Source organism: Muntiacus reevesi, chromosome 1 (genome assembly GCF_963930625.1).
Source record: "Muntiacus reevesi chromosome 1, mMunRee1.1, whole genome shotgun sequence".
Taxonomy (NCBI): domain Eukaryota; kingdom Metazoa; phylum Chordata; class Mammalia; order Artiodactyla; family Cervidae; genus Muntiacus; species Muntiacus reevesi.
The window spans coordinates 44,614,903-44,627,199 of record NC_089249.1 but is presented as its reverse complement, the minus strand read 5'-3'; the positions used below and the strand labels follow the sequence as shown (position 1 = coordinate 44,627,199).

The window sequence follows — 12,297 nt, the reverse complement described above, 5'->3', positions numbered from 1 at the left end:
GGGTTTTCCAGGCAAGAGTACTGGAGTGGGGTGCCATTGCCTTCTCTACACACATCTATATATTTGTTTAAAATCATCCAGTCATATACCAACAATGGATGAATTTCATTGAAAGTAGATTGACCTCGCTAAAACTAAGAGGAAAAATAAATCTCAAATATCTGTACTATCTCACGAACACTGGGCAACCTCTTCAAATTCCAGAAAAGGTCATAGGACAATATGATTTGTTTCCTAAATTCTTCTTGAAAATTGTTTCTACATTAGATGAGTCTTTAGAATGCCAAAATATATTGTCAGTGATTTTTTCTTTAAGTTATACTATTAAATTATTGGTACAGTTTATAATCAATGTTGTTTTAGAATCAGGAAAGAATTTAACTGTTGAGTAATTGCAAGCTACTATAATAAATCAAACATCCATCTATTTGGGAATATAATTGAAAATTCACCTATTTAAGCTAATGCAAAAGACCAACTAGCTATTATTAACTCAGCTCTAAGAAGGGTAAAATTTTCGTTTCCCTGACATTACAAATTTAACAGGAGGAAGTTTTAAAAGAAAAAAATAAACAAACATTAAGTTCAATGTGTGGTGGACAGTTGAGAAGTTATGTGTTATCTTTGCTCGGAAATTAAAAATAACATTTCCTTTGAGGTTTTCACCAGTGGATGAAACTGTGAACCTGTTGTATGTACCTTGAGTGGACCATTTCAGGACAATCTCTGATTAGTAGTGGGTTTATTATTCTTCTCTTATTGCATATTAAAAAAAAACAAAACATACACTTTTACATACGCATTCACTCACAAATGAAGATGCAAGATGAAGGAACATACATGACCTTGAATATACAGTTGAAGAAAAGGAGTTCTATCCAAACATTTCGATTTAAATGTCAAGGTATGGAATTCAGGTTTTTGGTTTTTTTTTTTTAATTGCTGTGGATTAATACGGGTGAGGATTTACTATGAGTTAATATTCATATGCCTCTTCTTGGATCACTGCCTTGTCATGGTGAAGGGGTTTGAGAAACTTCGTAAATCTATGAGCCATGCCATAGACATGAACTTGAGCAAATTCTGGGAGATGGTGTGAGACAGGCAAGCCTGGCATGCTGCATTCCATGGGGTTGAGATGAGTTGGATATGCCTTGGAGACTGAACAATAATATTCATTTAATATTAATGTGGATGGTAGTTTCCATTATCCTGTGTGTTTTTTTTTTTTTTTTCCCTATTCTTGGACTGTTTCATTTTTGTGATATTTCCCATTCTCTGTCTTTGCATCTATCTTTTCTCTCTTTCTCTTTATCAATATGGGACTAACAGCTGTTTGTTTTGAAGTAATATTTTCCTTCACATTATTAAGGATATACCCAGGAAGTATACACATCTAGTTAAAATTAATAATTAAAAAGTGAATCTTTGGTGCCGGTCATTCACCTTCTTAACATTTATAAAATAATGGCATTTTAAATTATCAACTTTTTATTCAGCTTGTCAAAAATTTTAAAATATGTTTTTAATCAGGTGAAAAAAACTTGCTTGGACATTAACATGAAAGGCACAAAATGCAGGGGCTCTTCCGTGAAAACTTTTCTCACATTCAGTTTGTAGATGGCATCTGTAAACCAAGATGCGACTTTGCACAGAAAATGAGGTCAGGAACGTGTAAAATCATAAATTTGCAACCCCTAGTAATTTACGTGGCACATGCTAGTAACCATTATTTATTAATATGTTTTGCTGGTATTTAGTAAACCTTGCTAATATTTTGTAAATTTGAAAATTAGACATATGACATTTCAATCTAATCAACAATTTTATATTTCTATCTTTTTCAGTGTTTACTTAACTATTCTTACTTGTTTGCTCTTCCAAATAATTTTATAATACATTTTGCAGACACTTTTATTATAAACAACAAAATAAAAAACAAATAGATGTAGTTTTATGGTATATTAAATGCTTCCTAATTTATCAATCTACTTAAGGAACATTTATCTCTGATTTTAGCCTTCAAAGCACTCATGGCTGAATTTCCACCGGTTCAAGTCTGTATTCATGATATACTGATTTTTTGTTTGTTTGCTTTTTATTTTGGTGATGTGTCTCTGTTAAGTATGATATTAGCTTCATTATGCAAAGAACTGTTCTCTTGAAAAAGTGCCCATCAATTTCAGCTTCAATTTTTAGCATAAAGTGGTGAATATTATCATTTGTGTTTTTTTTTTTTACTTCTGTGAGATGATGATATATTTTCCCCAAGCTCTATGAATGTGAGATGAGTGGATTTCTTACTAATGAACAGCTCTTGTATTCCTAGAATAAATTCAACATGATCATGGTATGTTTGGCTACTACTAATATGTTTAAGATTTTTGTGTAAACACTCTTAAAGGTCTTTGTTTTTTGCTTGTTTAAAATACAGTTATTTTTGAAGGTAAAATGCTTGTGTTCTAACCTTCTAAGTTAAATTATACCACTTCTCAGGGTAATGAAAATGTTATTTTCTTCATAATGCTGAATTTAACATGCCTCAAATTCATATTTTGAAAGTTATTCCATGATACTTATGAGAAATAATTAAGTCTGAGTTGAATTTGAATAGGTTTCCACACTCTTTATCCTAACATTTTCTGATAATCATTTGTTTGATTTTTAATATAATGGCATTTTATTACATGTGTTGAAATGTATTGACTACCATTAGTACTATATCAAAATATCCAAAAGCAATCTGGGAAATGTAAAATATTCCTTAATTGAACTCTGATAAAACTTATTCTACTATCTTTGTTAATATTACTATAAGAGAAAAGGTGTGCACTAGTTCCCTGAAATACTGTTCTGTGTGGTTTATTACACTCTTTCTTGACCAGGATTGGCAACTTCAAAGGTAGCTTTTTTCTTCTCACCATTCTGATCATCCAGAGTAGTATCATTGCTAAATAAGATAAATATGTATTTTTCTGTTTCCTTAGGTTTTTTGTTTCTATTGCCTAATATTTTATGATATTCAAAATCTATATTGTGTACAATCCTGTTATTACAATTGCCATCAAGTCACAGGAATGTACTTTCTAAGCTAATTTGTGTGATTAATTTGTCAGACTGTTCTGTGATGTCACACCGATATAAAATCTTGTTGGGGATATCTGGAGGACTAAATGGTATTCTGGTTTTGACTTTGATCACCTTGAGTCTGTTAGGTAAGTTAAAAGATCTTAATTAAATAAAAATATGAAAAATGTTTAGTTGTTTCTTATTACTCTTTTCATATTCATTCATTCTTCTTTGCACTAACATTTAATGAGATTAAATTTAAAGATTTAATGATTTAACTATGTACAAGGCAATATATTATACCCCACAATAACATATTGATTAAGTATTCGAATCAGGTACATATCTGGTCCTCAAGTGGCATACAGTTTACTAGGAGAAAAGTGTATGTAAGTGTGTGTGTGTGTATGTAATGTATTTGAAATCATACTTCAGGATTTCTTAGATATCTGTGAATAGATTGAATTACATTATTTTTCTTCAAAAATTATACATTATTATTTAAGGTTGAATTCAGTTTACTCATGATTTTGTCCAAATATTTGCTGAGCAGTCTTTAGACTCCAAACATTGCTACAAATCCTTCAAAAAAAAAAAAAAGGAATAGTCACGGTGAGAAATCTCATATTTTAGTGGAAGAATAGATTTTTAAAAAATTAGGGTAGACCGGGCTAAATACAACATATAGAGTGAAGTAAGTCAGAAAGAGAAAAACAAATATTATATATTAATGTATATATATATGTGAAATCTAGAAAAATGGTACTGATGAACCTATTTGCAGAGCAGGGATAGAAATGCAGATGTGGAGAATGGACTCGGGGACACAGAGCGGGAAGAGAGGGTGTGACGAATTGAGAGAGTAGCATTGGCATATGTACATGACCAAGTGTAAAATAGATAGCTAGTGGGAAGCTGCCGTATAGAACAGTGAGCTCAGCTCGGTGCTCTGTGATGACCTAGAAGGATGGGATGGCGGTGGAGAGGCTCAAGAGAGAGAGAATATATGTATATATATAGCTAATTCACTATGCTGTACAGCAGGAGCTAACACAACATTTGTAAAGCAACCATACTCCAATAATAAACTAAAAAAGGAATGAAAATGCACCTGTTGGTGCACTTAAAAAAAGAAAGCAAGCTTGGAAAGAGCATGTATAACCCCTAGAACTAAAACTTTGCTTTATTTACTATTGTATGGCAAGTTCTTAGGACAATGCCTGGCACAGAATAGATCCTAAGCAAATACATGTGCTATGCATGAATTCATTGTGTAATAATTTAATTCACTTTTCATTAAACACAAACATGGTTTAAAAGAAAATTTATCATTATCCCTTCAGTTATTTCTTGTTTCAACCATCTGAATTGTTCTGAAGAATTTGTCTCTGAGACATTGCCTAGAGAAGATATTTTCCCAACCTTAGAATAATCCTCTTTTCAAGTTTCTCAGGAAGTGCTGCCAAAATGCCTAAAAGAACATAATTCAAACATCACCCAGCATGATGATACTGGATACTTGGAAGTCAACAGTGACACAAGAGGCAATATACATGAGAAAGATGCAGGCCACTGTATTTCAAGAGCTACAGGTCATAAAGGTATCTCTCAAGATTTTGGCCTCTATCACTTTTAATCTTTTGGACTTTCTAAGTTTGAAAAAAAAATCCCATTGAACAGGTATGCAGTAGACTAAATTAACGAAGATGATATAAATCTACTTTTTACTCAAAACTTGATTCACATAATTTTAATTTTTTTTGTTGTGGGAGGAGAGCTGTAAAACAACATAAAAAGGCCCTTCCCTCTAGGAATTTAAAATCATATAGAGACTATAAACATGGAAAATTAATTGTGATCATAAGGAATGATGTAAATAATTATTTTTTTGTCTCATTTATCCTTTTTTCAAATGCAAAATGGATGAAAGTAAATATATCTAAGAGGCTATCTGTTACGATTTTAAAGTTAGAACGTCCAACCATCCAGAATTTTGGGAAACTCTTCTTCCTACTTTCAAGTTTTCTTTTAGTTTAAATTTTTAACACTTATTCTTTGAACCTTTGAGTTTTATTTGATAGTTTGATATGTGAAAAGTTACTGTTGATTTATTTTATAATTACTTGTCAAAAAATTTTTCTGAAATCCACTAGTTTACAGTTTCCTTATCCCATGTAAAAATGTCATATGTATTATATTTACTTATTAACACTCTTTTCTTTCAGATTACCTGTCTGTTTACATGTACAAGTCCTCATCCAATTGAAATATTATAATTTTACCACTTTTTTATACTCTGGCTATCTAATTTCTCATTAAGTAATGAAACTTTTTCAAAAGTAAGAAAGATTTGATGGGTAAACAAAAGATCAAATAGACACCATTAAGCATTCATTAAAGTCAGTCTAAATCCTGTATAATTGAACTATAAGAAATTAATTTTCTGTAAATTTTCTTACTGAGATAATGTTAACAAACTTAATTATTTAAAATTAAACATCAATGGTGTTATGACATTCAAATGTGCAACTACCATATCTGTCTACTTCCAAAACATTTTCATCACCCAAAAGAGGAATCCTACACTCCTCTTTTCATTTTGGGGTGAGAAAAGTATTTTGGAGTTAGATAGGTGTGCATCATGTTTGCACATCCTTTGGATCTTCTAAAACCCATGGCTTTTTGTACTTTAAAATGGCTAGCATGGTGAATTTTATGTTACATAAATTTTCTCAGAAAATAAAGAGATTGTAAAGGCCACAAGTTTGAATAGTTATGTTGATCTGTGCTTATAGTTTTTATATTGTACTACATTTTTCTTCATTGTTATTCTGAAAGTCTCAGTTTCGATTGATTTGAGAATACCTTAATTTAAATTTAAGAAACTCAAAGGACCTGCAATTATAAAGAGGATAAAAAATTGTTATTCATCTCAATATTACTTAATATCAAAAAGGAGATATTAAAGAACAATTTACACACATAAAACAATGAGAAAGATTTCTAAAACTTTACGTGGGTAAATGCTAAGCAAATGGTATAGATAATAGTTAATCTCTCATAGCGTTAATGCTATATATATCTTGGCTGGTACATGCTATTTTAGTAATCATATTAGATTATGACATGAAAAAAAATCCCTTTATATCTGTCTAGGTTTTGCCTCAGACTTCCCACGTGGCAATAGTGGTAAAAATCTACTGACAATGCAGGAGACATAAGAGATGCAGGTTCTATCCCTGGGTGGGGAAGATCGCCTGGTGGAGGGCATGACCACCCACTCCAGTATTCTTGCCTGGAGAATCCCATGGACAGAGGAACCTGGTGGGTTACAGTCCATAGGGTGACAAAGAGTCAGACACGACTGAAGTGACTTAGCACACACACACACAGGTTCTGCTTCATCTATGTCCCCTGATGGTTCAGTGGTTAGGAATCTAAGTTCCAATGCAGGTGACCTGATTTAGATTCTTGGTCGAGGAACTAGGATCCCTGATGCCCCAGGGCAACTAGCCCAGCATGCTGTAACTACTGACCTTACACACTACAACTAAAGAGAAGCTTGCATACTGCAATGAAGAGCTCACACAGACAAAAATATAAAAGAAATATTTTAAAATAGTTTTCTTAATTTTCATGGACTCTCATTTGTATTTTGGATAACTTGTCTGAGTCTGAACACTTTGTTATGATTTTATCATAGTTCTACTCTTTTTCATACAATATGCAAGTATTTTTACTGTCAATTTGTAGGAATGTGCTCATCAGAATGGCTGAAATATCAAGAAAAGTGCTATTGGTTCTCTAATGAGATGAAAAGTTGGAGTGACAGTTATAGATATTGTTTGGGGAAAAAATCTCACCTACTAATTATTCAGAACCAACTTGAACTGGTAAGTGGTTTAGTATCAGGCTTATGATACTTGCTGCTTTGCAGTTTAAAAGACTTATCTCAAATTTCTTCCCACCTTTTCATTAAATTATCTTTTGGTGCCCTTTTAAATTCTGAGCTGGAATTCAGTGCTTCACTTGACTTGCGGTAATTATGGTCTGAATATTGATGTTTACTTTACAAGTAGTGGTAGTTCAGCTGATAAAGAATCTGCCTGCAATGCAGGAGACCTTGCTTCGATTACTGGGTTGGGAAGATTCCCTGGAGAAGGGATAGGTACCCACTCCAGTATCCTTGCCTGGAAAATTCCATGGGCAGAGGAGCCTGGTGGGCTACATGGGGTCACAAAGAGTCAAACACGACTGAGCCACTTTCACTTTCACTTCACAACATATGTCCTGGTACATGATATATAGTGAAAGCGGCTCAGTCGTGTCTGACTCTTTGCAACTCCATGGACTATACAGTCCATGAAATTCTCTAGGCCAAAATACTGAAGTGGGTAGCCGGTTCCCTTCTTCAGGGGATCTTCCCAACCTAGGGATCGAACCCAGGTCTCCTACATTGCAGGAGGATTCTTTACCGGCTGAGCCACCAGGGAAGTCCATATTATATATAATGTATGTGTAAATAAGATGATTGACTAGGATAAGAGTCCTCACGTAAAGTGTGAGTTGTCCAGTAGAATTCTAAAATCTTTCTTAGTATGTCTAAATCATTAAGCTATCCTGTTCATTTAATTACTCATCACCTACTTTTTAGGCTTTTATACAGAAAACTCTAAAACAATCAAACTACGTGTGGATTGGGCTTAACTTTACTTCCCTGAAAAGAACATGGACCTGGGTGGATGAGTCTCCTTTGGATTCAAAGATGTGAGTCTTTCCCAAAAGACAATATGATCTATTTTCTATCAGAGAATTTATCTCTTTAAAGCATCTATAAACATATCAAAATGAACTCAAATAGTTTTTCTACTAAAGAATTTGAAAGGATGAAAATTAATGTTGGCTGGAGTAATGACAAATTTTGGCTTGGTTTTTAAAGCAAAAGGACTTGAAAACAATAATGATTGTTCACTTACTGATTTTAAAAACTACTCACACTTTATATGGAAAGATACACTGAAAACAATGTAGTCTTCTGCTTTCAAAGTTCTCAATACTTTTTTAATTTTAATTTTTAAAATTAATTTTATTGGACAGTAGTTACTTTACAATAGTATGTTAGTGTCTATTATACACATAAGTGAATCAGGTATACATCCTTGTTTCTGGAGTTCCTTCTTGCCGGGGTCCAGCCCCAGCAGGATCCAGGGGAACCCTCAGGATGAACGGCGTTGGTGAATGAGCGAGAGACAGACAAAGCTCGGGGCTGAGTCTGAAGTTTTTTTCTGCACGGCCCTTTTATACCCTTAACAACATCTTTTTGGGAGAAGTGCATATTGCTTACACACAGGGCATCTCAAAATATAACAGCAACTTGACCTTCAACAGAAACAGGATGTCACCCACATACTTTTCATTCACAAGAGTCTGTCTTCTCATTTGGCCTTCAGGCCTGCTAACATTTTATGGCTTGCACCTGGTGTGACTCAAGCAATTTCAGTAGCCGACCTTATTTTTCTTGTGACTAATCTATTTCCTTTCTAATAGGCGTCATCTCTATGGGAACTAGATAGGATTACATTTTTACAGAACAGAAATGCGAAGGACTGCAGAAACAGCAGATATGGCACAAAACAGGCTCTTAGTCTAAAAGTTAACCACCTGCAAGAAGTCGTCAGCTAATCTCTATCTAAACTATTTTCTATTAGGCACATTTGTGGCTATAATATTTGTGGGGCTTTTCTCACCCCGCGAAGGGGCCTATGCTTAATAGTTTCTTTTGTCAGCGTACTGTGCTAAGGATGTTTAGAGCAATCATGAGCATTTTGTGCGATGAGAGCACACATTTATCAAACAAGCCAGAATGCCAGCTAAAGGGTTTGAATTGAAGCATTTCCTTCATCCCTGGCCCCTTCATAGGGTACCAGCGTCCAGGAGATTTATTAATTAGCTTTTAGGTTGGTCTTTATTCAGTAAAAGAGGAGCAGGAGAGCTCTCGGCAGGCAACACAAGAATCCGCAGCAGGGCAAACAAGAACAACAGCAGAAAAGGTGGGAGGATACAGGGTGGGGTAGAGGCCGAGGCCAACCTGGAGGGTCCCTTATCCTAGACGGCCTTGCCTGTCAGGTATTTTCTTCATGACCTCGTCATGGGCGGGACCTCCCATAATGGCTCCCGGCACCTTCCCATTTAAGTCACCTCAGAACCCTGAGCAGAGTTCCTGGATCTATACAGTAGGTTCTCATTAGCTACCTATTTTATACATTTTATACATAGTATCAATAGTATATGTATATCAGTCCCAATCTCCCAATCTCATCCTCTCCCTTTTCCCCCTTGGTGCCTTCCCTGGTATCAATGCATCTTTTAGTCATTTTTTGTAATTAAAAAAAAAACAAAACTCTACATGATTTTTTTTTTGTATTGTAAGATCATCACAATGCTAAAAAAATGAGTAAGAAATACAAGACAGAACAAAATAATCCTAAATGCTCTCAGCAGCTGCAGGAGATTACTGAGATTTTGAAAATTTTATGAATGCTTTTCTGCACTTGTATTAATTTATAAAATTATATTATATTGTAGTAGGAACAGTAAACTCAAATATTATCCCCATGTTGGTAGGCAAAGTAATGGTCCCCCTAAATGTTCTAATCCCCAAATTCTGTGAATGTTACCTTAAGTCTAAAAGAGAGTTCAAGAGTGTGATTAAATTAATAATCTTGAGATAGAAATCTTATGTTGGATTATTCAGTTGGGCCCAATGTACTCACAAGTCCTTATGAGAGGGATAAAGTAGGGGCAGACTTGGAAGAGATTTGAAGATAAATGCAGAGGTCCAAGTTGTCTGATAGCCAAGGAGTGCAGGCAACCTCTAGTACCTGCAAAAGGCAATGAACAAGTTTTTCCCCAGTGCCTGCAGCAGACAGCTTCAAAGACACTTGATTCTAGTTCTTTAAGACGAGCTTTGAACTTCTGATATCTAGAACTGCAAGATAAAAAATTTGTGCTGCTTTAAGCCACTAAATTTTTGACAGTTGATTACAGCAGTGAGAAGAAACATTCACTATGGTAACCAATACTATTGGTTAATGAATACCATTGTGTTATTGTCCCTTAACTCCTGTTTAATTATTAAATATTACTTATTTTCTATCTCTGGAGAAGGGAATAGCAACCTACTAAAGTATTCTTGCCTGGAGAATTCCATGGACAGAGGAGCCTGGTGAGCTACAGTCCATGTGGTTGTGAAGAGTCGAACATGACTGAACGACAAACACACATTTTCTATGTCACTGCACTAAATTAATAAATCTAAGGAAGTCAACTGAAGACATTATTTGGAATGGAGAATAGAAGTATGGGTGAGAGCTAAGTTGTATCACTGGACATGACCTGATTGGCTACTTACAAAGATGCTATCTTAGGTTTCTTCCTCATGCCAGCTCCACTAAACACTACCTTTAGGATTGAGTTTTAACTCTGGACTATGCCTAGGGATTTTTGTTCAAAAACTTTCAATACAAAATTCAAGTGTAAACATATACAAATCCAAATGTAGGTGTATTTTCAAATATGAAAATCCAAAGCTTATTTTTCCGCTATTATTCTGGAAGCTTTGAAAATCATGTATATCTTTTCTGTGACCCCTTCTTAAACTTTTTTTTCTAAGTTTAAATAAATTCTTAACAGAATAAATCGCTAAGTACAATATTTTATATATAACTTCACTATTGTATTCAACACATCACTTTATGGATAAGTATTATGATACATGTATTATTTATTTAGGGCTTATTTATACATATATAAATTATTTAGGATTAGTTTGTGGCAGGTGAGAGTTGTACTACTGAACCACCAGTGCAAGCAGATCAGTTTGGGTACTAAGTTCTTTACAAACATCTAGTCATTTAACAACATAATTTAACAACAAGTCTGTAACAACATAATGAGGTAAATATTTGTATCACTATTGTACAAACGGATATGAAAAACCAAGAAAGATTTATTGAGCTACCCATGTGACTTACTCCCAGTTTTTAATCTAAATGGATGACATTGAACAATGGAAAGAATACTAGGACAGAAATGTGAGCACAGATTTCTTCTTAGCTCTGCCATTTACAAACAGATTTTGGAATTCTTTATCACAGACAGTAATACTAAATTACAGAGGTATTGTGACTCTAAGTATTTGAAAATGCCTTAAATATTTGAGTTTTCTTTTAATTGAGGGAGGTTTTTAACTGAGAACAGAATGGATGTCTTCAGCAATGATGATGAATAGTATCTTTATCTTCTCCTTTTCAGATTTTTCATAAAAGGACCAGCTCAAGAAAATAGCTGTGCTGCCATCAAGGAAAACGGAATTTACTCTGAAACTTGCAACAGTGTTTTCAAATGGATTTGCCAATATTAAAATTTTAAAAGTGACAGTGAGTTATCAAGGATCAAAGTTTTGGTCTAACATGAATCTTTAGGAATAAGAATTTAAAATTGCAATTAAACACCAGCCTGTCTTCTCTATTTCCCTCAGTCATGTTCATGGGTCCTAGTCACAGAGTAACTCATGTTAACAATCTAAAATATACCCTCTGATTCTTTGTGTGATAATATAATCCAAAATGAACCCATACATTTATATTCATGATGTAATTCACCTTTTCTTTTACAACAAATGTGAACAAATTATGTCTGCTTTTCTGTTATTTTGCTTTTTTTATTGTTAACAATATCCTATGCAAATTTCATGTAGTTCTGAGTTATATCATAGTGTAACTTCCTATGGGGCTTCCCAGGAGGCACTAGTGGTAAAGAAGCTGTGTGCCAATGTAAGAGAAGATGGAAGAGACACAGGCTCAATCTCTGGGTCTGGAAGATCCCCTAGAGGAGGGCATGGCAACCCACTTCAGTGTTCTTGTCTGGAGAATCCCACGGACATAGGAGCCTGGCAGGCTGTGGTCCATAGGGCTGCACAGAGTCAGATACAACTGAAGCGACTTAGCATGCATGCACATGGCTTTATACTTTATACTCCTTTATTGATGAACATTAACTTTAACTTTTCCCCCCAGATTTTTGCTACTATAAACTATGCTGCTGTATTCTGAATATCTTTTTAAATGGTAGTACTTTTATTTCTATGATGTAAACTTTAAAACTGGATATTCTGAGTAAAAAAGTGTTAGTGTTTTTGGTTTGCTGCTGAGTTTATGCAATTTTTAT

At 34.2% G+C, this 12,297-nt stretch overlaps 1 protein-coding gene across 2 annotated transcripts; it reads left to right on the top strand.

The window, feature by feature from the left end:
• Positions 1–802: 802 nt before the first annotated feature.
• On the top strand, positions 803–11,511 carry LOC136159919 (killer cell lectin-like receptor subfamily F member 1). 2 transcript variants are annotated; one of them, XM_065922761.1, is made up of 6 exons: positions 803–904; positions 3,117–3,215; positions 4,515–4,670; positions 6,823–6,962; positions 7,724–7,836; positions 11,383–11,511. In XM_065922761.1, the coding sequence occupies exons 1-6, from the start codon at positions 814–816 to the stop codon at positions 11,489–11,491; spliced, it is 708 nt and encodes a 235-aa protein (XP_065778833.1). In that variant the 5' UTR covers positions 803–813; the 3' UTR covers positions 11,492–11,511. The 2 variants fall into 2 exon arrangements, with proteins under 2 accessions (XP_065778833.1, XP_065778843.1); XM_065922771.1 differs by lacking the exon at positions 4,515–4,670.
• Positions 11,512–12,297: the final 786 nt, after the last annotated feature.

Excerpts from the sequence above, each read along its gene's own strand:
- LOC136159919 (XM_065922761.1), top strand. The coding sequence starts at position 814 with ATGAAGATGCAAGATGAAGGAACATACATGACCTTGAATATACAGTTG. Across the intron at positions 905-3,116 it reads ATTTCGATTTAAATGTCAAG|ACTGTTCTGTGATGTCACAC; the intron begins GTATGGAATTCA and ends TTAATTTGTCAG. Across the intron at positions 6,963-7,723 it reads TTCAGAACCAACTTGAACTG|GCTTTTATACAGAAAACTCT; the intron begins GTAAGTGGTTTA and ends CCTACTTTTTAG.